The sequence below is a fragment of the Oncorhynchus mykiss genome, chromosome 13, assembly GCF_057628025.1.
Source record: "Oncorhynchus mykiss isolate SJ-2025 chromosome 13, ASM5762802v1, whole genome shotgun sequence".
Classification (NCBI taxonomy): Eukaryota; Metazoa; Chordata; class Actinopteri; order Salmoniformes; family Salmonidae; genus Oncorhynchus; species Oncorhynchus mykiss.
Window position 1 is genome coordinate 13820001 of NC_143034.1, and position 26539 is coordinate 13846539.

The following is a 26539-nucleotide window of genomic DNA, read 5'->3' on the forward strand; positions in this document are numbered from 1 at the left end:
CTGTCACCCAGATCAGGTCTGTCTCTCTGTCTGTCTGTCTGTCTCTCTGTCTGTCTCTCTGTCTGTCTCTGTCACCCAGATCAGGTCTGTCTCTCTGTCTGTCTCTCTGTCTATCTCTCTGTCTGTCTCTGTCACCCAGATCAGGTCTGTGCTCTTTCTTTCTGTCTTTCTTTCTTTCTGCCTTTCTTTCTGCCTTTCTGCCTTCGCTCCCTGACAAGTAGTTGATTTCTTCTTAAGGCAGCTATTGAATGCAACCAACTTTGTTTCTGCTCTCTCTCACCCTCCCTCCAGGTCTCATGCCATAGCGTGTGTGAATCAGTTCATCAGCAGTAGAGCCCAGGCTCTGATGGATCACATCGACACCTTCATCGAGGTGAGACAGGGGTTGTGACTAAAATGGCACCCTAGTCCCTATATAGTGCACTACTTTAGACCAGAGCCCTAGTCCCTATATAGTACACTACTTTAGACCAGAGCCCTAGTCCCTATATAGTGCACTACTTTAGACCAGAACCCTAGTCCCTATATAGTGCACTACTTTAGACCAGAGCCCTAGTCCCTATATAGTGCACTACTTTAGATCAGAGCCCTAGTCCCTATATAGTGCACTACTTTTGACCAGAGCCCTAGTCCCTATATAGTACACTACTTTAGACCAGAGCCCTATTCCCTATATAGTGCACTACTTTAGACCAGAGCCCTAGTCCCTATATAGTGCACTACTTTAGACCAGAGCCCTAGTCCCTGTATAGTGCACTACTTTAGACTATATCCCTATTCCCTATATAGTGCACTACTTTAGACTATATCCCTATTCCCTATATAGTGCACTACTTTTGACCATAGCCCTAGTCCCTATATAGTACACTACTTTTGACCAGAGCCCTATTCCCTATATAGTGCACTACTTTAGACCAGAGCCCTAGTCCCTATATAGTGCACTACTTTTGACCAGAGCCCTAGTCCCTATATAGTACACTACTTTTGACCAGAGCCCTATTCCCTATATAGTGCACTACTTTAGACCAGAGCCCTAGTCCCTATATAGTGCACTACTTTTTTGCACTAGTTTATTATAACGACCCCCCCCCTCTCTCTCCATAGTCTAAATGTTTATTATAACGAACCCCCCCTCTCTCTCCAGAGTCTAAATGTTTATTATAACGACCCCCCCCCCTCTCTCCAGAGTCTAAATGTTTATTTTAACGACCCCCCCTCTCTCTCCAGAGTCTAAATGTTTATTATAACGACCCCCCCCCTCTCTCCAGAGTCTAAATGTTTATTATAACGACCCCCCCCCTCTCTCTCCAGAGTCTAAATGTTTATTATAACGACCCCCCCCCCTCTCTCCAGAGTCTAAATGTTTATTATAACGACCCCCCCCCCTCTCTCCAGAGTCTAAATGTTTATTATAACGCCCCCCCCCCTCTCTCCAGAGTCTAAATGTTTATTATAACGCCCCCCCCCCCCCCTTCTCTCCAGAGTCTAAATGTTTATTATAACGACCCCCCCTCTCTCTCCAGAGTCTAAATGTTTATTATAACGACCCCCCCCCTCTCTCCAGAGTCTAAATGTTTATTATAACGCCCCCCCCCCTCTCTCCAGAGTCTAAATGTTTATTATAACGACCCCCCCTCTCTCTCCAGAGTCTAAATGTTTATTATAACGACCCCCCCCCTCTCTCTCCAGAGTCTAAATGTTTATTATAACGACCCCCCCCCTCTCTCCAGAGTCTAAATGTTTATTATAATGCCCCCCCCTCTCTCTCCAGTCTAAATGTTTATTATAACGACCCCCCCCCCCTCTCTCCAGAGTCTGTTTGCTCTAGCGGGGGATGAGGACTGTGAGGTGAGGAAGAACGTGTGTAGAGCTCTGGTCATGCTGCTGGAGGTCCGAATAGACCGACTCATACCACACATGCACAGCATCATACAGGTACCACCTACGAACTCTGACCTCTAACCCTATGACCTCATACCACACATGCACAGCATCGTACAGGTACCACCGACGAACTCTGACCTCTAACCCTATGACCTCATACCACACATGCACAGCATCGTACAGGTACCATCGACGAACTCTGACCTCTAACCCTATGACCTCATACCACACATGCACAGCATCGTACAGGTACCATCGACAAACTCTGACCTCTAACCCTATGACCTCATACCACACATGCACAGCATCATACAGGTACCACCTATGAACTCTGACCTCTAACCCTGTGCACTTTTGACCTTCGTCATACACTCATTCATCACTCATGTTCCATGTGTTTTTGTAAACCTCCTACACTCAATCTGTTCTGCTATTTCTCTCTCTCTCTATTCTTATGGCCCCATACCTCTCTTCCATATTGCCTTCTGTTTCTATAAGAGATCTCTCTCTCCTCCCCAGTACATGCTCCAGCGAACCCAGGACCCAGATGAGAATGTCAGTCTGGAGGCCTGTGAGTTCTGGCTCACCCTGGCTGAGCAGCCCGTCTGCAAGGAGGCCCTGTCTGGTCACCTGGTCCAGTAAGTACACACCCGCCCGCACGCGGGGGCAGTGACACGCCCACACTCAAATACACACACTCATGGACGGACACACATCAGACACGCAGATGAAGTGATGGCTGGGTGAGTTTTTAGTAGGGGTGTAGCTGGATAAAGAGGACTAGTGTGGTTATCACCATCTCTCCTGTCTCTCTCCAGACTCATCCCTATCCTGGTGAATGGGATGAAGTACTCTGAGATAGACATCATCCTCCTAAAGGTGAGTTTACAGTCAGTCAGTCTGTGTGTGAGTGATTGTGTGAGTCAGTCTGGATGTCCCACTCCTAATACACAACTAGAGAGAACCATGACTTAACGCCCCCCCCTCTCCCTCTCTCCCCCAGGGAGATGTAGAGGAGGAGGACGACACCGTACCAGACAGTGAGCAGGACATCAAGCCTCGCTTCCACAAGTCCCGCACCGTCACCCTGCAACACGAGGGAGGAGAGGGGGAGGAGGGGGAGGACCACGACGATGACGATGACGACGATGACACGCTCTCCGACTGGAACCTGCGTGAGTGGTTGAGGGATTGCGTGACAGCTCAGCTGACCAATCAGAGCCGGGGAAATGGGATTGGCAGCCAGTCTTTAGTGTTTGTCCCGCCAAGAGAGAAGATTTAGGGCCAGTTTTTCCAGTTCTCAGTTGTTACTGATTACCCATGAAGATACACATACATACACACACACACACACCTGGTCTAAATCAGTCACTGTTTAACTAGTGGTGTAGGAAGTGTTGTAACCTCTTTCTCTCTCTGTCTCTCTGCTTCTCTCTCTAACAGGGAAGTGTTATAACCTCTGTCTCTCTCTCTAACAGGGAAGTGTTGTAACCTCTGTTTCTCTCTCTCTAACAGGGAAGTGTTGTAACCTCTGTTTCTCTCTCTAACAGGGAAGTGTTGTAACCTCTGTTTCTCTCTCTAACAGGGAAGTGTTGTAACCTCTATTTCTCTCTCTAACAGGGAAGTGTTGTAACCTCTGTTTCTCTCGCTAACAGGGAAGTGTTGTAACCTCTGTTTCTCTCTCTCTAACAGGGAAGTGTTGTAACCTCTGTTTCTCTCTCTCTAACAGGGAAGTGTTGTAACCTCTGTTTCTCTCTCTCTAACAGGGAAGTGTTGTAACCTCTGTTTCTCTCTCTCTAACAGGGAAGTGTTGTAACCTCTGTTTCTCTCTCTCTAACAGGGAAGTGTTGTAACCTCTGTTTCTCTCTCTAACAGGGAAGTGTTGTAACCTCTGTTTCTCTCTCTCTAACAGGGAAGTGTTGTAACCTCTGTTTCTCTCTCTAACAGGGAAGTGTTGTAACCTCTGTTTCTCTCTCTAACAGGGAAGTGTTGTAACCTCTGTTTCTCTCTCTAACAGGGAAGTGTTGTAACCTCTGTTTCTCTCTCTCTAACAGGGAAGTGTTGTAACCTCTGTTTCTCTCTCTCTAACAGGGAAGTGTTGTAACCTCTGTTTCTCTCTCTCTAACAGGGAAGTGTTGTAACCTCTGTTTCTCTCTCTCTAACAGGGAAGTGTTGTAACCTCTGTTTCTCTCTCTCTAACAGGGAAGTGTTGTAACCTCTGTTTCTCTCTCTCTAACAGGGAAGTGTTGTAACCTCTGTTTCTCTCTCTCTAACAGGGAAGTGTTGTAACCTCTGTTTCTCTCTCTAACAGGGAAGTGTTGTAACCTCTGTTTCTCTCTCTCTAACAGGGAAGTGTTGTAACCTCTGTTTCTCTCTCTAACAGGGAAGTGTTGTAACCTCTGTTTCTCTCTCTAACAGGGAAGTGTTGTAACCTCTGTTTCTCTCTCTAACAGGGAAGTGTTGTAACCTCTGTTTCTCTCTCTAACAGGGAAGTGTTGTAACCTCTGTTTCTCTCTCTAACAGGGAAGTGTTGTAACCTCTGTTTCTCTCGCTAACAGGGAAGTGTTGTAACCTCTGTTTCTCTCTCTAACAGGGAAGTGTTGTAACCTCTGTTTCTCTCTCTAACAGGGAAGTGTTGTAACCTCTGTTTCTCTCTCTAACAGGGAAGTGTTGTAACCTCTGTGTCTCTCTCTAACAGGGAAGTGTTGTAACCTCTCTCTCTCTCGTAACAGGGAAGTGTTGTAACCTCTGTCTCTCTAACAGGGAAGTGTTCAGCGGCAGCGTTAGACGTGTTGGCTAACGTGTTTCGTGATGAGCTCCTCCCCCACCTGCTGCCCCTGCTGAAGGGCCTGTTGTTCCACCCAGACTGGGTCGTCAAGGAGTCTGGAATACTGGTGCTGGGGGCTATCGCTGAGGGTAACCCCTGACCTCTATCCCCTGACCTCTATCCCCTGACCTCTATCCCCTGACCTCTATCCCCTGACCTCTGTCCCCTGACCTCCATCCCCTGACCTCCATCCCCTGACCTCCATCCCCTGACCTCCATCCCCTGACCTCCATCCCCTGACCTCCATCCCCTGACCTCCATCCCCTGACCTCCATCCCCTGACCTCCATCCCCTGACCTCTATCCCCTGACCTCTATCCCCTGACCTCTATCCCCTGACCTCTATCCCCTGACCTCTATCACCTCTATCCCCTGACCTCTATCCCCTGACCTCTATCCCCTGACCTCCATCCCCTGACCTCCATCCCCTGACCTCTATCCCCTGACCTCTATCCCCTGACCTCCATCCCCTGACCTCCATCCCCTGACCTCCATCCCCTGACCTCCATCCCCTGACCTCCATCCCCTGACCTCCATCCCCTGACCTCCATCCCCTGACCTCCATCCCCTGACCTCCATCCCCTGACCTCCATCCCCTGACCTCCATCCCCTGACCTCCATCCCCTGACCTCTATCCCCTGACCTCTATCACCTCTATCCCCTGACCTCTATCACCTCTATCCCCTGACCTCTATCACCTCTATCCCCTGACCTCTATCACCTCTATCCCCTGACCTCTATCACCTCTATCACCTCTATCCCATGACCTCTATCCCATGACCTCTATCCCCTGACCTCTATCACCTATATCCCCTGACCTATATCCCCTGACCTCCATCCCCTGACCTCCATCCCCTGACCTCCATCCCCTGACCTCCATCCCCTGACCTCCATCCCCTGACCTCTATCCCCTGACCTCTATCCCCTGACCTCTATCCCCTGACCTCTATCCCCTGACCTCTATCCCCTGACCTCTATCCCCTGACCTCTATCCCCTGACCTCTATCCCCTGACCTCTATCCCCTGACCTCTATCCCCTGACCTCTATCCCCTGACCTCTATCACCTCTATCCCCTGACCGCTATCACCTCTATCCCCTGACCGCTATCACCTCTATCACCTGACCTCTATCCCCTGACCTCTATCCCCTGACCTCCATCCCCTGACCTCCATCCCCTGACCTCTATCCCCTGACCTCTGTCCCCTGACCTCTGTCCCCTGACCTCCGTCCCCTGACCTCCATCCCCTGACCTCCATCCCCTGACCTCCATCCCCTGACCTCCATCCCCTGACCTCCATCCCCTGACCTCTATCCCCTGACCTCTATCCCCTGACCTCTATCCCCTGAACTCTATCCCCTGACCTCTATCCCCTGACCTCTATCCCCTGACCTCTATCACCTCTATCCCCTGACCTCTATCCCCTGACCTCCATCCCCTGACCTCCATCCCCTGACCTCCATCCCCTGACCTCCATCCCCTGACCTCTATCCCCTGACCTCTATCCCCTGACCTCTATCCCCTGACCTCTATCCCCTGACCTCTATCACCTCTATCCCCTGACCTCTATCACCTCTATCACCTCTATCCCATGACCTCTATCCCATGACCTCTATCCCCTGACCTCTATCACCTCTATCCCCTGACCTCCATCCCCTGACCTCCATCCCCTGACCTCCATCCCCTGACCTCTATCCCCTGACCTCTATCCCCTGACCTCTATCCCCTGACCTCTATCCCCTGACCTCTATCCCCTGACCTCTATCCCCTGACCTCTATCCCCTGACCGCTATCACCTCTATCACCTGACCTCTATCCCCTGACCTCTATCCCCTGACCTCTATCCCCTGACCTCTATCCCCTGACCGCTATCACCTCTATCACCTGACCTCTATCCCCTGACCTCTATCCCCTGACCTCTATCCCCTGACCTCTATCCCCTGACCTCTATCCCCTGACCTCCATCCCCTGACCTCTATCCCCTGACCTCTATCCCCTGACCTCTATCCCCTGACCTCTATCCCCTGACCTCTATCCCCTGACCTCTATCCCCTGACCTCTATCCCCTGACCTCCATCCCCTGACCTCCATCCCCTGACCTCTATCCCCTGACCTCTATCCCCTGACCTCCATCCCCTGACCTCCATCCCTTGACCTCCATCCCCTGACCTCTATCCCCTGACCTCTATCACCTGACCTCTATCACCTCTATCCCCTGACCTCTATCCCTGACCTCTATCACCTCCATCCCCTGACCTCCATCCTTTTTTATTTTCTAAATGGAACTAAAAGCTAAAAGCATGTGAGTCACACCCCCCTCCTCTCTCCTCAGGTTGTATGCAGGGCATGGTTCCCTACCTACCAGAGTTGATGCCTCACCTCATCCAGTGTCTCTGTGATAAGAAGGCCCTGGTGCGCTCCATCGCCTGCTGGACCCTGTCCCGCTACGCCCACTGGGTGGTCAGCCAGCCCCCCGACTCCCACCTCAAACCCCTCATGACTGAACTCCTCAAGAGGATCCTGGACGGGAACAAGAGAGTTCAGGAGGCCGCCTGCAGGTGTGGGGAGGGGGCGGCTGGTGGGGAGGGTGTGTGAGGTGGGGGGAGAGTGGTGGGTGTGTGTGTGTGTGGGGAGAGTGGTGTGTGTGTGTGTGTGGGGAGAGTGGTGTGTGTGTGTGTGGGGAGAGTGGTGGGTGGGTGTGTGTGTGGGGGGGTGTGTGTGTGTGTGTGGGGAGAGTGGTGGTGGGTGTGTGTGTGTGGGGAGAGTGGTGGTGGGTGTGTGTGTGTGGGGAGAGTGGTGGTGGGTGTGTGTGTGTGTGGGGAGAGTGGTGGTGGGTGTGTGTGTGTGTGGGGAGAGTGGTGGTGGGTGTGTGTGTGTGTGTGTGGGGAGAGTGGTGGTGGGTGTGTGTGTGTGGGGAGAGTGGTGGTGGGTGTGTGTGTGTGTGGGGAGAGTGGTGGGGGTGTGTGTGTGTGTGTGTGGGGAGAGGGATGGGTTTTTTGAGAGAATAAAGATGTTGAACTGGAATTCAAGGTCTTGATGAGATGCGACAATGAATGAATGTTTCCTGCTCGCCCTCTGCCCCCTCCCCTTTCTCTCCTCCCTCACTCCCTCTCTCCTCCTCCCCCTCTCAGTGCGTTTGCTACCCTAGAGGAGGAGGCCTGTACAGAGCTGGTTCCCTATCTGAGCTTCATTCTGGATACTCTGGTCTTCGCTTTTGGAAAATACCAACACAAGAACCTGCTCATACTGTACGACGCTATAGGAACACTGGCCGACTCCGTAGGACACCACCTCAACCAACCGGTTAGTAGGTAGTTAGGCTAGTTAAACACCCCTTCTAGTTGCCCTCAGTTTCCCATTCGGAGGGCGGTAGTTAGCTTTCGGGAGGGCGGTAGTTAGCTTTCGGGAGGGCGGTAGTTAGCTTTCGGGAGGGCGGTAGTTAGCTTTCGGGAGGGCGGTAGTTAGCTTTCGGGAGGGCGGTAGTTAGCTTTCGGGAGGGCGGTAGTTAGCTTTCGGGAGGGCGGTAGTTAGCTTTCGGGAGGGCGGTAGTTAGCTTTCGGGAGGGCGGTAGTTAGCTTTCGGGAGGGCGGTAGTTAGCTTTCGGGAGGGCGGTAGTTAGCTTTCGGGAGGGCGGTAGTTAGCTTTCGGGAGGGCGGTAGTTAGCTTTCGGGAGGGCGGTAGTTAGCTTTCGGGAGGGCGGTAGTTAGCTTTCGGGAGGGCGGTAGTTAGCTTTCGGGAGGGCGGTAGTTAGCTTTCGGGAGGGCGGTAGTTAGCTTTCGGGAGGGCGGTAGTTAGCTTTCGGGAGGGCGGTAGTTAGCTTTCGGGAGGGCGGTAGTTAGCTTTCGGGAGGGCGGTAGTTAGCTTTCGGGAGGGCGGTAGTTAGCTTTTGGCTTATTTGTTTATATTTTTTCTTTGACTCTGTTCCTGTTATTGTTTTTTACAAGTTTGAACCATCTCTCTCTTCCTCCCGTCTCTCTCCTCTTTCCTCCCCCTCTCTCTCTTTTCCCCCCGTCTCTCTCTTCCACCCGTCTCTCTCTTCCCCCCGTCTCTCTCTCCTCTCTCTTCCCCCCGTCTCTCTCTCCTCTCTCTTCCCCCCGTCTCTCTCTCCTCTCTCTTCCCCCCGTCTCTCTCTCCTCTCTTCCCCCCGTCTCTCTCCTCTCTCTTCCCCCCGTCTCTCTCCTCTCTCTTCCCCCCCGTCTCTCTCCTCTCTCTTCCCCCCCGTCTCTCTCCTCTCTCTTCCCCCCCGTCTCTCTCCTCTCTCTTCCCCCCCGTCTCTCTCCTCTCTCTTCCCCCCCGTCTCTCTCCTCTCTCTTCCCCCGTCTCTCTCCTCTCTCTTCCCCCCGTCTCTCTCCTCTCTCTTCCCCCCGTCTCTCTCCTCTCTCTTCCCCCCGTCTCTCTCCTCTCTCTTCCCCCCGTCTCTCTCCTCTCTCTTCCCCCCGTCTCTCTCCTCTCTCTTCCCCCCGTCTCTCTCCTCTCTCTTCCTCCCGTCTCTCTCTTTTCCTCCCCCTCTCTCTCTTTTCCTCCCCCTCTCTCTCTTTTCCTCCCCGTCTCTCTCCTCTCTCCCCCCTCGTCTTTCTCTCCTCTCTCCCCCGTCTTTCTCTCCTCTAGGAGTACATAGAGAAGCTGATGCCTCCTCTCATCGCCAAGTGGAATGAGCTGAAGGATGAAGATAAGGACCTGTTTCCTCTGTTAGAGTGTCTGTCCTCTGTAGCTACAGCCCTCCAGAGTGGCTTCCTGCCCTACTGTGAACCAGTCTACCAGCGCTGTGTTACACTGGTGCAGAAAACACTGGCTCAGGCTATGGTGAGACACACACACACACACACAACCAAAAGTATGTGGACACCTGCTCGTCGAACATCTCATTCCAAAATCATGGGTATTAATATGGAGTTGGTCCCCCTTTGCTGCTATAACAGCCTCCACTATCCTGGGAAGGCTTTCCACTAGATGTTGGAACATTACTGCTATAACAGCCTCCACTCTTCTGGGAAGGCTTTCCACTAAATGTTGGAACATTACTGCTATAACAGCCTCCACTCTTCTGGGAAGGCTTTCCACTAAATGTTGGAACATTACTGCTATAACAGCCTCCACTCTCCTGGGAAGGCTTTCCACTAGATGTTGGAACATTACTGCTATAACAGCCTCCACTCTCCTGGGAAGGCTTTCCACTAGATGTTGGAACATTACTGCTATAACAGCCTCCACTCTTCTGGGAAGGCTTTCCACTAAATGTTGGAACATTACTGCTATAACAGCCTCCACTCTCCTGGGAAGGCTTTCCACTAGATGTTGGAACATTACTGCTATAACAGCCTCCACTCTTCTGGGAAGGCTTTCCACTAGATGTTGGAACATTACTGCTATAACAGCCTCCACTCTTCTGGGAAGGTTTTCCACTAGATGTTGGAACATTACTGCTATAACAGCCTCCACTCTTCTGGGAAGGCTTTCCACTAGATGTTGGAACATTGCTGTGGGGACTTGCTTCCATTCAGCCTCGAGCATTAGTGAGGTCGGACACTGATGTTATGCGATTTAGGCCTGGTTTGCAGTCGGCGTTCCAATTCATCCCAAATGTGTTCGATGGGGTTGAGGTCAGGGCTCTGTGCAGACCAGTCAAGTTCTTTCACACCAATCTCGACAAACCATTTCTGTATGGGCCTCGCTTTGCGCATGGAGACATTGTCATGCTGAAACAGGAAAGGGCTTTCCCCAAACGTGCTGCCACATAATTAGAAGCACAGAATCATCTAGAATGTCATTGTAGGCTGTAGAGTTAAGATTTCCTTTCACTGGAACTAAGGGGCCCGATCCATTAAAAACAGCCCCAGACCGTTATTCTTCCTCCACCAAACTGTACAGTTATCACTATGCGGCATCCTATGATGGCACCATTTTGAAAGTCTCTGAGCTCTTCAGTAAGGCCTGTCAGCAACGGGTGTGGCTGAAATGTCCAGATCCACTCATGTGAAGGGGTGTCCACATACCTTTGTATCTATAATGTCTAAGACACACAGTTATCAGTGATTTAAAGATTCAGTGTTTTGATCTCCCCCCCTTCCCCCCCAGATGTATTAAGTAACTCTCTCTCCCCCTCTCCTCCCCCCTTAACTCTCTCTCTCCCCCTCTCCTCCCCCTTAACTCTCTCTCCCCTCTCTCCTCCCCCCCAGATGTATTAAGTAACTCTCTCTCCCCCCTTAACTCTCTCTCCCCCTCTCCTCCCCCCCAGATGTATTAAGTAACTCTCTCTCCCCCCTTAACTCTCTCTCCCCCTCTCCTCCCCCCCAGATGTATTAAGTAACTCTCTCTCCCCCTCTCCTCCCCCTTAACTCTCTCTCCCCCCTCATCTCCCCCCCAGATGTATTAAGTAACTCTCTCTCCCCCTCTCCTCCCCCTTAACTCTCTCTCCCCCCCCCCAGATGTATTAAGTACATTTCTCTCCCCCCAGATGTACAGCCAACAGCCGGACCAGTACGAAGCTCCTGATAAGGACTTTATGATCGTGGCCCTGGACCTCCTCAGTGGTCTGGCTGAGGGCCTGGGGGGCCACGTTGATCAGCTGGTGTCCCGGAGCAACATCATGACACTACTGTTTCAGTGCATGCAGGTACGGTCTGTGTGTGTGTGGGGGGGGGGGGGGGGGGGGGGGTTCAGTGTTTTACTCTACATATGTGTGAATGACTGTTTGGTGACCACTGACCGAGACAATCTCCAAGGCATTCCTAGTCCATCTCTAAACATTTCTATAAAAACCCAAAGATGAAGCCTTTTATTCTGTCTCTCACGCTGTTGACAGGAGGTGCACTTGTTTCAGCTGCCCTGCGCACCGGGGAGGCCAAGGGTTCCCATTTTGAACCATTTCATGTGCCCGAAGAGCAAATCAAGTGCACCTATAGCCTACCGCTGGCCAAGCGGATTGATCAGATCACCATGTCTCATAGGAGTAACATGAATTTGTGCGCGTGTCAGAAATAATGCAATGTAATAATGCAATGTGACTCGAGTTTCTCCATCAGCTGGAAGACGGTGTCTCTTTTTTGTCAGTCTTAGTGGAGGGGGCAGGCTGAGGGACGGTCAGTCTTAGTGGAGGGGGGCAGGCTGAGGGACGGTCAGTCTTAGTGGAGGGGGCAGGCTGAGGGACGGTCAGTCTTAGTGGAGGGGGCAGGCTGAGGGACGGTCAGTCTTAGTGGAGGGGGGCAGGCTGAGGGACGGTCAGTCTTAGTGGAGGGGGCAGGCTGAGGGACGGTCAGTCTTAGTGGAGGGGGCAGGCTGAGGGACGGTCAGTCTTAGTGGAGGGGGCAGGCTGAGGGACGGTCAGTCTTAGTGGAGGGGGCAGGCTGAGGGACGGTCAGTCTTAGTGGAGGGGGCAGGCTGAGGGACGGTCAGGCTTAGTGGAGGGGGCAGGCTGAGGGACGGTCAGTCTTAGTGGAGGGGGCAGGCTGAGGGACGGTCAGTCTTAGTGGAGGGGGCAGGCTGAGGGACGGTCAGTCTTAGTGGAGGGGGCAGGCTGAGGGACGGTCAGTGTTAGTGGAGGGGGCAGGCTGAGGGACGGTCAGTCTTAGTGGAGGGGGCAGGCTGAGGGACGGTCAGGCTTAGTGGAGGGGGCAGGCTGAGGGACGGTCAGGCTGAGGGACAGTCAGTCTTAGTGGAGGGGGCAGGCTGAGGGACGGTCAGGCTGAGGGACGGTCAGTCTTAGTGGAGGGGGCAGGCTGAGGGACGGTCAGGCTGAGGGACGGTCAGGCTTAGTGGAGGGGGCAGGCTGAGGGACAGTCAGGCTTAGTGGAGGGGGCAGGCTGAGGGACGGTCAGTCTTAGTGGAGGGGGCAGGCTGAGGGACGGTCAGTCTTAGTGGAGGGGGCAGGCTGAGGGACGGTCAGTCTTAGTGGAGGGGGCAGGCTGAGGGAGGGGGGCAGGCTGAGGGACGGTCAGGCGGAGGGATGGTCAGTGACCAGATGCAGGCCAGTCAGTCCAGTAGAATAAAGAACACATCATGTCAGTTTAATGTCACTCAGCTGGGCCTCATAAGTAATACAACTGATGTTTATTACCAGTGGATCATATAGTTCTGAAATGGTCTGAGTAGAACAGCAGGGAGACTCAACCACAGCCAGTATGCAGTGAGAATGTACTGGGCCTGTAGTCTACTGTACAACCCTCATTACCACAGAGCTGGTTTAATTGGTGCATGTTGCTGTACAACCCTCATTACTACAGAGCTGGTTTAATTGGTTCATGTTACTGTACAGCCCTCATTACCACAGAGCTGGTTTAATTGGTTTGTGTTGCTGGACAACCCTCATTACCACAGAGCTGGTTTAATTGGTTCTGTAGTCTACTGTACAACCCTCATTACTACAGAGCTGGTTTAATTGGTTCATGTTGCTGTACAACCCTCATTACCACAGAGCTGGTTTAATTGGTTCATGTTACTGTACAACCCTCATTACCACAGAGCTGGTTTAATTGGTTCATGTTACTGTACAACCCTCATTACCACAGAGCTGGTTTAATTGGTTCATGTTACTGTACAACCCTCATTACCACAGAGCTGGTTTAATTGGTTCATGTTACTGTACAACCCTCATTACCACAGAGCTGGTTTAATTGGTTCATGTTACTGTACAACCCTCATTACTACAGGGCTGGTTTAATTGGTTCATGTTGCTGTACAACCCTCATTACCACAGAGCTGGTTTAATTGGTTCATGTTACTGTACAACCCTCATTACCACAGGGCTGGTTTAATTGGTTCATGTTGCTGTACAACCCTCATTACCACAGGGCTGGTTTAATTGGTTCATGTTGCTGTACAACCCTCATTACCACAGAGCTGGTTTAATTGGTTCATGTTGCTGTACAACCCTCATTACCACAGAGCTGGTTTAATTGGTTCATGTTACTGTACAACCCTCATTACCACAGAGCTGGTTTAATTGGTTCATGTTACTGTACAACCCTCATTACCACAGAGCTGGTTTAATTGGTTCTGTAGTCTACTGTACAACCCTCATTACCACAGAGCTGGTTTAATTGGTTCATGTTGCTGTACAGCCCTCATTACTACAGAGCTGGTTTAATTGGTTCATGTTGCTGTACAGCCCTCATTACCACAGAGCTGGTTTAATTGGTGCATGTTGCTGTACAGCCCTCATTACTACAGAGCTGGTTTAATTGGTTCATGTTGCTGTACAACCCTCATTACCACAGAGCTGGTTTCATTGGTTACTGTACAACCCTCATTACTACAGAGCTGGTTTAATTGGTTCATGTTGCTGTACAACCCTCATTACCACAGAGCTGGTTTAATTGGTTCATGTTGCTGTACAACCCTCATTACCACAGAGCTGGTTTAATTGGTTCATGTTGCTGTACAACCCTCATTACCACAGAGCTGGTTTAATTGGTTCATGTTGCTGTACAGCCCTCATTACTACAGAGCTGGTTTAATTGGTTCATGTTGCTGTACAGCCCTCATTACTACAGAGCTGGTTTAATTGGTTCATGTTGCTGTACAGCCCTCATTACCACAGAGCTGGTTTAATTGGTTCATGTTGCTGTACAACCCTCATTACCACAGAGCTGGTTTCATTGGTTACTGTACAACCCTCATTACTACAGAGCTGGTTTAATTGGTTCATGTTGCTGTACAACCCTCATTACCACAGAGCTGGTTCAATTGGTTCATGTTGCGGAGGCTTATGGTTAAGTCATTTTTAGGATAATACAATAATCTGACTGGTAGAACTCCTGATCTTCACTGAGGTTTGGGATCCACTGGTCCGTCTAGTGTGTGTGTGTGTGTGTGTGTGTGGTAACAGACCCTGGCTCTATTTGATTGTATATAACCATTTTGTATGACTGAGAGAGACAATGTAGTTAACACACACATTCTATATCTCCAGGACACCATGCCAGAGGTGAGACAGAGCTCCTTCGCCCTGCTGGGTGATCTGACCAAGGCCTGCTTCCCTCACGTCAAACCCTGCATCGGTAACGACCTATACCATCTCTCTCTTCATCTCTCTTCTTTTCCTACGAACTGTGTAACTACCAGTCTATCATACTCCTTATGTTATCTATCGGCCTCCCTTTCTCTTCCCCTTGGCTTTCTGTGTGTGTGTGTGTGTCCAGCTGAGTTCATGCCTATTCTAGGGACCAACCTGAACCCAGAGTTCATCTCTGTGTGTAACAATGCTACCTGGGCCATTGGAGAGATCTGCATGCAGATGGGTGAGTCTTTCTGCATGTAGGTTTGTACACGGAGATAATATGTACATGTGAGAGATGATCATGTTTTTTTTAGAATTTTGTTCTTTAATTAACAAACAAAGCAATTGTCAGTTTCGATGCTGCTAGCATGAGTTATCTTAATGATATATTTCTCTGCTTTGTTTCTTTCACTGTCTCCGTCCCCATCTCCGTCTCCGTCCCCATCTGTCTCCGTCCCCATCTGTCTCCGTCCCCATCTGTCTCCGTCCCCATCTGTCTCCGTCCCCATCTGTCTCCGTCCCCATCTGTCTCCGTCCCCGTCTGTCTCCGTCCCCGTCTGTCTCCGTCCCCGTCTGTCTCCGTCTCCGTCCCCGTCTGTCTCCGTCTCCGTCCCCGTCTGTCTCCGTCTCCGTCCCCATCTGTCTCCGTCCCCATCTGTCTCCGTCCCCGTCCCCATCTGTCTCCGTCTCCGTCCCCATCTGTCTCCGTCTCCGTCCCCATCTGTCTCCGTCTCCGTCCCCATCTGTCTCCGTCTCCGTCCCCATCTGTCTCCGTCTCCGTCCCCATCTGTCTCCGTCTCCGTCCCCATCTGTCTCCGTCTCCGTCCCCATCTGTCTCCGTCTCCGTCCCCATCTGTCTCCGTCTCTGTCTCCGTCTCCGTCCCCATCTGTCTCCGTCTCCGTCCCCATCCGTCTCTGTCTCCGTCCCCATCCGTCTCTGTCTCCGTCCCCATCTGTCTCCGTCTCCGTCCCCATCCGTCTCTGTCCCCATCTCCATCTCTGTCCCCATCTCCATCTCTGTCCCCATCTCCATCTCTGTCTCCGTCCCCATCTGTCTCCATCTCTGTCTCCGTCTCTGTCTCTGTCTCCATCTGTCTGTAGGTGTAGAGATGCAGCCCTATGTGTCTCTGGTTCTGAACCAGCTGGTAGAGATCATCAACAGACCCAACACACCCAAGACCTTGCTGGAGAACACTGGTACACACAGATGCTGAACACACACACAGACACACAGATGCTGAACACACACACATACACACAGATGCTGAACACACACACAGACATACATATACTGAACACACACGCAATCATTGGGTTTGTTTGACATGGCAGCCGATGCATTTTGGGTAAACTGTGACTGACTGACTCATCTCCAAATAATAATGAGCCGTTATTTATGATACGAACATCAGCGACGTCAAACCAGCTCGTGGTTTTTAGTTGGGTGTGTTGTACACATGAGTGAAGCTCCTCCCATCTTCTTCCAGCCATTACGATTGGTCGCCTGGGCTACGTGTGTCCTCAGGAGGTGGCTCCGATGCTCCAGCAGTTCATCAGACCGTGGTGAGTCTGTCACACATCTGATGACACATCTAGTCCTTCACCTCACTGATCATTATCAACATGTTTAGATTGCCTGGTTTGTGACGCGGTGGTGTGTGTGTGTGTGTGTGACAGGTGTACGTCCCTACGGAACATCCGTGACAACGAGGAGAAAGACTCCGCCTTCAGAGGGATCTGCATGATGATTGGTGTAAACCCTGGGGGAGTGGTCCAGGTAAGAGGAAGGGAGATGGATGATGATTGGTGTAAACCCTGGGGGAGTGGTCCAGGTAAGAGGAAGGGAGATGGATGATGATTGGTGTAAACCCTGGGGGAGTGGTCCAGGTAAGAGGAAGGGAGATGGATGATGATTGGTGTAAACCCTGGGGGAGTGGTCCAGGTCAGAGGAAGGGAGATGGAGAGGACAGGTACAGGGACCCGTACCTGTCCTCTCCTAGTTGGGCCTGTCCTCTCCTAGTTGGGCCAGTGTGGGCGCTCAACCGACGTTAGGTTACTATGGTGACTATAGGTTAGGTTACCATGGTGAGCGAGCGTTGTTCCTTCATATTTCCAATAAGTACTGATGACCCATTTTATTTGTCTCTGCCTGCAAATCGTCCTCCTAAAAGCTAGACTATAACCTACAGAACTACTCAGAACTAGACTGTATCCTACAGAACTACTCAGAACTAGGCTGTAACCTACAGAACTACTCAGAACTAGACTGTATCCTACAGAACTACTCAGAACTAGGCTGTAACCTACAGAACTACTCAGAACTAGACTGTATCCTACAGAACTACTCAGAACTAGGCTGTATCCTACAGAGCTAGGCTGTATCCTACAGAACTAGGCTGTATCCTACAGAATTAGGCTGTATCCTACAGAATTAGGCTGGATCCTACAGAACTAGGCTGTATCCTACAGAACTAGGCTGTGTCCTACAGAACTACTCAGGACTAGGCTGTATCCTACAGGACTAGGCTGTATCCTACAGAACTAGGCTGTATCCTACAGGACTAGGCTGTATCCTACAGAACTAGGCTGTATCCTACAGAGCTAGGCTGTATCCTACAGAACTAGGCTGTATCCTACAGGACTAGGCTGTATCCTACAGGACTAGGCTGTGTCCTACAGGACTAGGCTGTGTCCTACAGGACTAGGCTGTGTCCTACAGGACTAGGCTGTGTCCTACAGAACTAGGCTGTGTCCTACAGAACTAGGCTGTGTCCTACAGAACTAGGCTGTGTCCTACAGAGCTAGGCTGTATCCTACAGGACTAGGCTGTATCCTGGCTGTGTCCTACAGAACTACTCAGAACAAGGCTGTATCCTACAGGACTAGGCTGTATCCTACAGGACTAGGCTGTATCCTACAGGACTAGGCTGTATCCTACAGGACTAGGCTGTATCCTACAGGACTAGGCTGTATCCTACAGGACTAGGATGTATCCTGGCTGTATCCTACAGGACTAGGCTGTATCCTACAGGACTAGGCTGTATCCTACAGGACTAGGCTGTATCCTGGCTGTATCCTACAGGACTAGGCTGTATCCTGGCTGTATCCTACAGGACTAGGCTGTATCCTGGCTGTATCCTACAGGACTAGGCTGTATCCTACAGGACTAGGCTGTATCCTACAGAACTAGGCTGTATCCTAGAGGACTAGGCTGTATCCTAGAGGACTAGGCTGTATCCTAGAGGACTAGGCTGTATCCTAGAGGACTAGGCTGTATCCTAGAGGACTAGGCTGTATCCTAGAGGACTAGGCTGTATCCTAGAGGACTAGGCTGTATCCTAGAGGACTAGGCTGTATCCTAGAGGACTAGGCTGTATCCTAGAGGACTAGGCTGTATCCTACAGGACTAGGCTGTATCCTACAGAACTAGGCTGTATCCTACAGAACTAGGCTGTATCCTACAGGACTAGGCTGTATCCTACAGGACTAGGCTGTGTCCTACAGGACTAGGCTGTGTCCTACAGGACTAGGCTGTGTCCTACAGGACTAGGCTGTGTCCTACAGAGCTAGGCTGTGTCCTACAGAGCTAGGCTGTATCCTACAGAGCTAGGCTGTATCCGACAGAACTAGGCTGTATCCTACAGGACTAGGCTGTGTCCTACAGGACTAGACTGTATCCTACAGAACTAGGCTGTGTCCTACAGAACTAGGCTGTGTCCTACAGAACTACTCAGAACAAGGCTGTATCCTACAGGACTAGGCTGTATCCTACAGGACTAGGCTGTATCCTACAGGACTAGGCTGTATCCTACAGGACTAGGCTGTATCCTACAGGACTAGGATGTATCCTACAGGACTAGGATGTATCCTACAGGACTAGGCTGTATCCTACAGGACTAGGATGTATCCTGGCTGTATCCTAGAGGACTAGGCTGTATCCTAGAGGACTAGGCTGTATCCTAGAGGACTAGGCTGTATCCTACAGGACTAGGCTGTATCCTACAGGACTAGGCTGTATCCTACAGGACTAGGCTGTATCCTACAGGACTAGGCTGTATCCTGGCTGTATCCTACAGGACTAGGCTGTATCCTACAGAACTAGGCTGTATCCTACAGAACCAGGCTGTATCCTACAGGACTAGGCTGTATCCTACAGGACTAGGCTGTATCCTACAGGACTAGGCTGTATCCTACAGGACTAAGCTGTATCCTACAGGACTAGGCTGTATCCTACAGAACTAGGCTGTATCCTACAGAACCAGGCTGTATCCTACAGGACCAGGCCGTATCCTACAGGACTAGGCCGTATCCTACAGGACTAGGCCGTATCCTACAGAACTAGGCCGTATCCTACAGGACTAGGCTGTATCCTACAGGACTAGGCTGTATCCTACAGGACTAGGCTGTATCCTACAGGACTAGGCTCTATCCTACAGGACTAGGCTCTATCCTACAGGACTAGGCTGTATCCTACAGGACTAGGCTGTATCTTGGCTGTATCCTACAGGACTAGGCTGTATCCTACAGGACTAGGCTGTATCCTACAGGACTAGGCTGTATCCCTAGGCTGTATCCTACAGGACTAGGCTGTATCCTACAGGACTAGGCTGTATCCTACAGGACTAGGCTGTATCCTACAGGACTAGGCTGTATCCTACAGGACTAGGCTGTATCCTACAGGACTAGGCTGTATCCTACAGGACTAGGCTGTATCCTACAGGACTAGGCTGTATCCTACAGGACTAGGCTGTATCCTACAGGACTAGGCTGTAGCTGTATCCTACAGGACTAGGCTGTATCCTACAGGACTAGGCTGTATCCTACAGGACTAGGCTGTATCCTACAGGACTAGGCTGTGTCCTACAGGACCAGGCTGTGTCCTACAGGACCAGGCTGTATCCTAGAGGACTAGGCTGTATCCTAGAGGACTAGGCTGTATCCTAGAGGACTAGGCTGTATCCTAGAGGACTAGGCTGTATCCTAGAGGACTAGGCTGTATCCTAGAGGACTAGGCTGTATCCTAGAGGACTAGGCTGTATCCTAGAGGACTAGGCTGTATCCTAGAGGACTAGGCTGTATCCTAGAGGACTAGGCTGTATCCTAGAGGACTAGGCTGTATCCTAGAGGACTAGGCTGTATCCTAGAGGACTAGGCTGTATCCTAGAGGACTAGGCTGTATCCTAGAGGACTAGGCTGTATCCTAGAGGACTAGGCTGTGTCCTACAGAACGTAACACATGTTGCTGTCATCGTTCTGTTTTTATTGAACCTTTATTGAACTCGGCAAGTCGGTTAAGAACAAGTTCTTATTTACGATGACGACCCACCTGTTCTCCCTGCTTCCTGTTCAGTGTCTCACCGGTGAGATCAGATGTGTGTGGTGTCAGTTAGAGGAGGTTATAGGCTGTTCATGGGGAGGAGGAGAACAGGGCACTTCTCTCTCTAAGGAGGTACTTCCTACATATATGATTTAGGCTATAGTTTACTACACAGCCTAGAAATAAATATTGATCACCTATATGTCTCCGCTGAAAATCATCCCTCTCCTTAAAGGTAGGCTGTAAAAATAGCTCAAGAGAAGGTCTATCCAACTCCGCTCTCTTCAAACTACATCTAACACATTGATGTAGCCCGGTAATACAGACTGGCTAATACAGACCGGCTAATACAGACCGGCTAATACAGACCGGCTAATACAGACCGGCTAATACAGACCGGCTAATACAGACAGGCTAATAGAATGGGTCAGGTGACCGTCTCTGGTCAGTTAACTTGTTGAAGTTGTTTTGGTCTGGTTGATATTGCCTGTCGGGTGCTTAAGTTGCCGCAACCATGTCTTGGCAAGTGAGCTGCGTCACACACCTAAAATCACATCGTAGCACTGCGGTTGGGTTTGGGACCAGGTGTTGGGAGTCAGACAGGAAGTCGGCAGCAGGCGTTGTGGTATGAAGAGAGCAGACCTCTACATGGAGACACGGTCATTCTGTAGGTTGAAATGACAGAATGTGTCTCTCTGCAGGACTTCATCTTCTTCTGTGATGCCGTGGCGTCCTGGGTCAGCCCTAAAGACGACCTGAGAGACATGTTCTACAAGGTGTGTGGAGGACCCAACGCTCTGTCCCAGATGGCACCTGGTTCCCTTGATCTGCACGTCTGTAGTGTACAGTGGAAGGGAGAGGCTGCTGTTTAGGACACATCCTGGGAAAAGCTTTGCTTGGCCCAGATCCGTGTGTGTGTGTGTGTGTCTCTCTGTGTGTGTGTGTGTGTGTAGACTGTATGATAGTGGGATGTTAACCATAATAGTAGAGAATTATTTCAGACATTGTTTCTGTTGTCATTTCTTTGTTGAGGAATCAAAGTATTTTCTCTCTCCCCCCCCCCCCCCCCCCCCCCAGATCCTCCATGGTTTTAAGGACCAGGTAGGAGAGGAGAACTGGCAGCAGTTCTCAGAACAGTTTCCCCCCCAGCTGAAGGAGAGACTGTCTGCCTGCTACGGCGTGTAGAAACCCCCCCTAACCTAACATCAGGTACACACTCGCTTTAAATATCACCATTCCAATGTTAATTCTGTCACACTTTTAGATGGCACTTCCTGGTTGTGATCCTCATCCAGAAATCTTCATCCATCCCCCTCCTTCCCGCTCTCCCTTTCCTTCCCTCTCTCTCTCCCCCTCCTTCCCTCTCTCTCCCCCCCTCCTTCCCTCTCTCTCCCCCCTCCTTCCCTCTCTCTTCCCCCCTCCTTCCCTCTCTCTCCCCCCCTCCTTCCCTCTCTCTCCCCCCTCCTTCCCTCTCTCTCCCCCCCTCCTTCCCTCTCTCTCCCCCCCTCCTTCCCTCTCTCTCCCCCCCTCCTTCTCTCTCTCACCCTCCTTCCCTCTCTCTCTCACCCTCCTTCCCTCTCCAGGTGAGCCAGTAGTAGAGGAAGAAGGTGAAAAGGAATCTCATCCATCTGTGTTAATGCCCTGAACTGATCTGGGGGGAGGGGGAGAGGGACCCATCACGCCATTGGCCGCTCCCCCTGACAGACAGCCCCCACGCCCTATGTATTTCTCCATAGCGGGAGGGTGGGCGGGACTTGGGGAGGGACAGGGGGACACCTCTAGATTAAAGATTAAGGGGACCCAACCAACACAGAGAAACCAACTAAGGTAGGGACAGAGAGAGGGGGGTACCTACATTCAGAAGGAAAAGGTTCCAACGCAGAAACAGATAGGGACAGATAGAGAATGAAGAGTGAGGGAAAGAGAGGTAGGTAGGGGCCAGCTAGACTACAGTAGAGAGGGGTAGGTAGGGGCCAGCTAGACTACAGTAGAGGGGTAGGTAGGGGCCAGCTAGACTACAGTATAGAGAGGTAGGTAGGGGCCAGCTAGACTACAGTAGAGAGAGGTAGGTAGGGGCCAGCTAGACTGCAGTAGAGAGAGGTAGGTAGGGGCCAGCTAGACTGCGGTAGAGAGGGGTAGGTAGGGGCCAGCTAGACTGCAGTAGAGGGGTAGGTAGGGGCTAGCTAGACTGCAGTAGAGGGGTAGGTAGGGGCCAGCTAGACTGCAGTAGAGAGGGGTAGGTAGGGGCCAGCTAGACTGCAGTAGAGAGGGGTAGGTAGGGGCCAGCTAGACTGCAGTAGAGAGGGGTAGGTAGGGGCCAGCTAGACTGCAGTAGAGAGGGGTAGGTAGGGGCCAGCTAGACTGCAGTAGAGAGGGGTAGGTAGGGGCCAGCTAGACTGCAGTAGAGTGGGGTAGGTAGGGGCCAGCTAGACTGCAGTAGAGAGGGGTAGGTAGGGGCCAGCTAGACTACAGTAGAGAGGGGTAGGTAGAGAGGCCAGCTAGACTGCAGTAGAGAGAGGTAGGTAGGGGCCAGCTAGACTACAGTAGAGAGGGGTAGGTAGGGGCCAGCTAGACTACAGTAGAGTGGGGTAGGTAGGGGCCAGCTAGACTACAGTAGAGAGGTAGGTAGGGGCCAGCTAGACTGCAGTAGAGAGGTAGGTAGGGGCCAGCTAGACGACAGAAGAGAGAGGTAGGTAGAGGCCAGCTAGACTATAGTAGAGAGAGGTAGGTAGGGGCCAGCTAGACTATAGTAGAGAGAGGTAGGTAGAGGCCAGGTAGAGGCCAGCTAGACTACAGTAGAGGGAAAGAGACTTAACAGATTTAAATCAGAAAAAATCCACCACACAGAGAGCCATAGACAGAGAGACTGACAGGCACTCCCACAGTAAGACACGCACACTTGCAATACCTAGAGCTTTGTGTAGATGGCGCTGTTACACTAGTCAGACTCCGACACTACCAGTAAGGGATTAACAGTCAGTGAGGGACAGACAGCGTGTTGGGGACAGACAGGGTGTTGGGGACAGACAGGTAGGTGTCTAGCCTCTGTTTATTTCTGGGAGATAGCTGTTTTTTTCCGGGGTAAAGGATCTTCTATATGAATTAATATTCCTCCTGTTATTACTCGATCACTGGTTCACTGCTGATCTCTCCTCCACCAAGCATGTTTTGGTTTCTGTCCTTTTCCCTAAGGAATGCTTTCTTCCATATAAATATCATGAGATAATTCTCATGTTCTCTTCTAGATAGACAGGGGATAACTAACCTCTTGGTTCATACGAGTCATCATTATAAGAGGAATAGGGCTTTAATAATACCTGTTATTCTTACGTAAAGTTAGGAAACTACAGATCACAGCCTCTCGTCTCTAGTTGTACCTGTTTGTGTGTCGTGTCTGCGTTTGTTTACCTATTTGTTTACCGTACGTGACACTGTTGATTGTTTTAATAAGGTAACGATTTAACACTTGACTCCTCCCACCCTATTGTCCTCCGCCTGTAAACTGTGACCAACTGTGTGTGTGTGTTGCCATAGTGATGTCTGGAGGAAAGAGATTGAACCCAGAACTGTTTATCCTGATAACGTGTTACAAGAGGTCCATATTTTGTTGCTTTTTGTTTATTATTTTTTAATTTGCTGCTGCTGTTTTTTTTAGTTTCCATGGTGAGCTTAAATGAACACAAACAACACATTTGTTTATTTTTAGTTTTGTGGTTTTGCACTTTTAATTTTTTAATTTTTGTATTAAGGATTTTTTTTTAAACTTCCCTCATAAAGGACATCTGAATTCTACCGTCTGTGTTCTGTTGTCTCTTACTTACTGGGGAAACAAAAGCTCTGTTGTCTCTTACTGGGGGAACAAAAGCTCTGTTGTCTCTTACTTACTGGGGGAACAAAAGCTCTGTTGTCTCTTACTGGGGGAACAAAAGCTCTGTTGTCTCTTACTTACTGGGGAAACAAAAGCTCTGTTGTCTCTTACTTACTGGGGGAACAAAAGCTCTGTTGTCTCTTACTTACTGGGGAAACAAAAGCTCTGTTGTCTCTTACTTACTGGGGAAACAAAAGCTCTGTTGTCTCTTACTGGGGAAACAAAAGCTCTGTTGTCTCTTACTTACTGGGGGAACAAAAGCTCTGTTGTCTCTTACTTACTGGGGAAACAAAAGCTCTGTTGTCTCTTACTTACTGGGGGAACAAAAGCTCTGTTGTCTCTTACTTACTGGGGGAACAAAAGATCTGTTGTCTCTTACTTACTGGGGAAACAAAAGCTCTGTTGTCTCTTACTTACTGGGGAAACAAAAGCTCTGTTGTCTCTTACTTACTGGGGAAACAAAAGCTCTGTTGTCTCTTACTTACTGGGGAAACAAAAGCTCTGTTGTCTCTTACTTACTGGGGAAACAAAAGCTCTGTTGTCTCTTACTTACTGGGGAAACAAAAGATCTGTTGTCTCTTACTTACTGGGGAAACAAAAGCTCTGTTGTCTCTTACTGGGGAAACAAAAGCTCTGTTGTCTCTTACTGGGGGAACAAAAGCTCTGTTGTCTCTTACTTACTGGGGGAACAAAAGCTCTGTTGTCTCTTACTTACTGGGGAAACAAAAGCTCTGTTGTCTCTTACTTACTGGGGGAACAAAAGCTCTGTTGTCTCTTACTTACTGGGGGAACAAAAGCTCTGTTGTCTCTTACTTACTGGGGGAACAAAAGCTCTGTTGTCTCTTACTTACTGGGGGAACAAAAGCTCTGTTGTCTCTTACTTACTGGGGAAACAAAAGCTCTGTTGTCTCTTACTTACTGGGGGAACAAAAGCTCTGTTGTCTCTTACTTACTGGGGAAACAAAAGCTCTGTTGTCTCTTACTTACTGGGGAAACAAAAGCTCTGTTGTCTCTTACTTACTGGGGAAACAAAAGCTCTGTTGTCTCTTACTTACTGGGGAAACAAAAGCTCTGTTGTCTCTTACTGGGGAAACAAAAGCTCTGTTGTCTCTTACTGGGGAAACAAAAGCTCTGTTGTCTCTTACTTACTGGGGAAACAAAAGCTCTGTTGTCTCTTACTTACTGGGGAAACAAAAGCAGGAATACGAAAATGGCAAATAAAAAGTTAGTGAAACTGCGAGTAATCCGCACTTTTACAGCGACCGACTGTGTACGTTTTGTGTTTTCTAGGGAGAAGAGGTTGTAGCTGGAACTAGCCTACTGTGTGTGTGTGAGAATAGTGTTGTTATCCTTTTAACTTGTCTTCACTTTGTTCCAAGATAAGAGCACAATGTCCCTCCAACAGGACAGCGGAGCGAGGACTCACACAGACAGACGGCAACATCCTCCGCCCCAAATGGCACTCTATTCGCTATATATATTCCTCATAGGGCTCTGGTCAAAAGTAGTGCATTTTAAAGGGAATGTTGCCATTTTGTACGAAGGCACAGACACTATCATAGAGTTGGATAGAGGGTGCACTTGAACAGAAACCGTTATTGAACATGTGCCCTCTAGCCAACTTTATGTACAGTATAGACAGCTGTGAGGTTGTCAGCAGTTTGAGGCCAGGATTCAAGCCGATTGGCCCTTTTTAAAGACCATGTTCCCACGTTCGTGGAGACCGCATTCACGGTCTGCTTATGTCAGCTCAATTGGAAATTACCTTTAAATGTCATGAGGCAGATCTAATGAGGATTTGAATGAATCCCAGCCTTAGTGTCATTAAAGGGGACGTTCAGTATTTTGGCCTTTTGGCTTTTAAAAGTTAGCTGAAGTTTTTAATGGCTGTTTTAAAAAGAAATCGAACCAGGGACTTCAGTTTCTCCTGAACCATTGAATACTTTCAGGGTGAGGAACAATCTAACATTAAGTTGTAAAATCCTGAACTTCCCCTTTAATATCCATATTATCTCAGCTTCAGTGAATTTGGACACATTTTGCACAGATGTATAGATGACGGACTGACCAGGACTGTGATCATAGAAGCGATAAACTAATCAATGTATCATTCAACAAAGACAATCTACATCTCCCCCATTCTGCTATCTCTATTTCTATCATTTTATCAGTTTAGATTTTAGCTTTTTGTATTCATTCAAATGTATTTAAAGATGTTTTTTTTTTGTCAGGTTTCAATGTTCTGTAGTAGATCGTTTTGGACTCGTTATGATATTGTGATGACTTAATTGGTTCATTAATAAACGCAATCAAGTGTCTTTAGTAAATGAGGGCTCTAACTTATTTACTAACTTATAGAACTTAAGGCTTATTGAGGGAAGACTGAGGGGGAGGAACATAGTGAAGGGAGGGAAGACTGAGGGGGAGGAACATAGGGAAGACTGAGGGGGAGGAGGGGAAGGCTGTAGAAACAAGCATGATCTTACTTGTTCAAGTTTTGCAGAATGACTTTAATGTGCTCCAGTATTTCAATGGACTGCTGCCTATGTCAATCTCTACAAACATTCAACTCATTTCTATGTCAATCTCTACAAACATTCAACTCATTTCTATGTCAATCTCTACAAACATTCAACTCGTTTCTATGTCAA

At 49.8% G+C, this 26539-nt stretch overlaps 1 protein-coding gene across 13 annotated transcripts in view; it reads left to right on the top strand.

Annotated features, from left to right (window-relative positions):
• Positions 1-23812, top strand: part of tnpo2b (transportin 2b) — a 28478-nt gene extending 4666 nt beyond the window's left edge. Inside the window, exons 7-26 of one of the 13 annotated variants that reach the window (XR_016485656.1) lie at positions 292-373; positions 1813-1935; positions 2404-2522; positions 2703-2763; positions 2888-3059; positions 4648-4800; positions 7042-7267; positions 7841-8012; positions 9318-9512; positions 11164-11322; positions 14617-14704; positions 14846-14944; positions 15805-15900; positions 16191-16266; positions 16381-16480; positions 20722-20796; positions 21098-21229; positions 21604-22124; positions 22160-22192; positions 22226-23812. Coding sequence is in view for 2 of the 13 variants with exons in the window: in XM_090195248.1 (XP_090051374.1) it covers positions 292-373; positions 1813-1935; positions 2404-2522; positions 2703-2763; positions 2888-3059; positions 4648-4800; positions 7042-7267; positions 7841-8012; positions 9318-9512; positions 11164-11322; positions 14617-14704; positions 14846-14944; positions 15805-15900; positions 16191-16266; positions 16381-16480; positions 20722-20796; positions 21098-21205 (2104 nt within the window). In the remaining 11 variants the exon portion in view is untranslated. Of the gene's footprint in view, positions 1-291; positions 374-1812; positions 1936-2150; positions 2200-2403; positions 2523-2702; positions 2764-2887; positions 3060-4647; positions 4801-7041; positions 7268-7840; positions 8013-9317; positions 9513-11163; positions 11323-14616; positions 14705-14845; positions 14945-15804; positions 15901-16190; positions 16267-16380; positions 16481-20721; positions 20797-21097; positions 21230-21603 lie in introns of those variants that run through there. The other 12 variants (XR_016485659.1, XR_016485649.1, XR_016485651.1 and 9 more) reach the window with 12 other exon arrangements.
• Positions 23813-26539: the final 2727 nt, after the last annotated feature.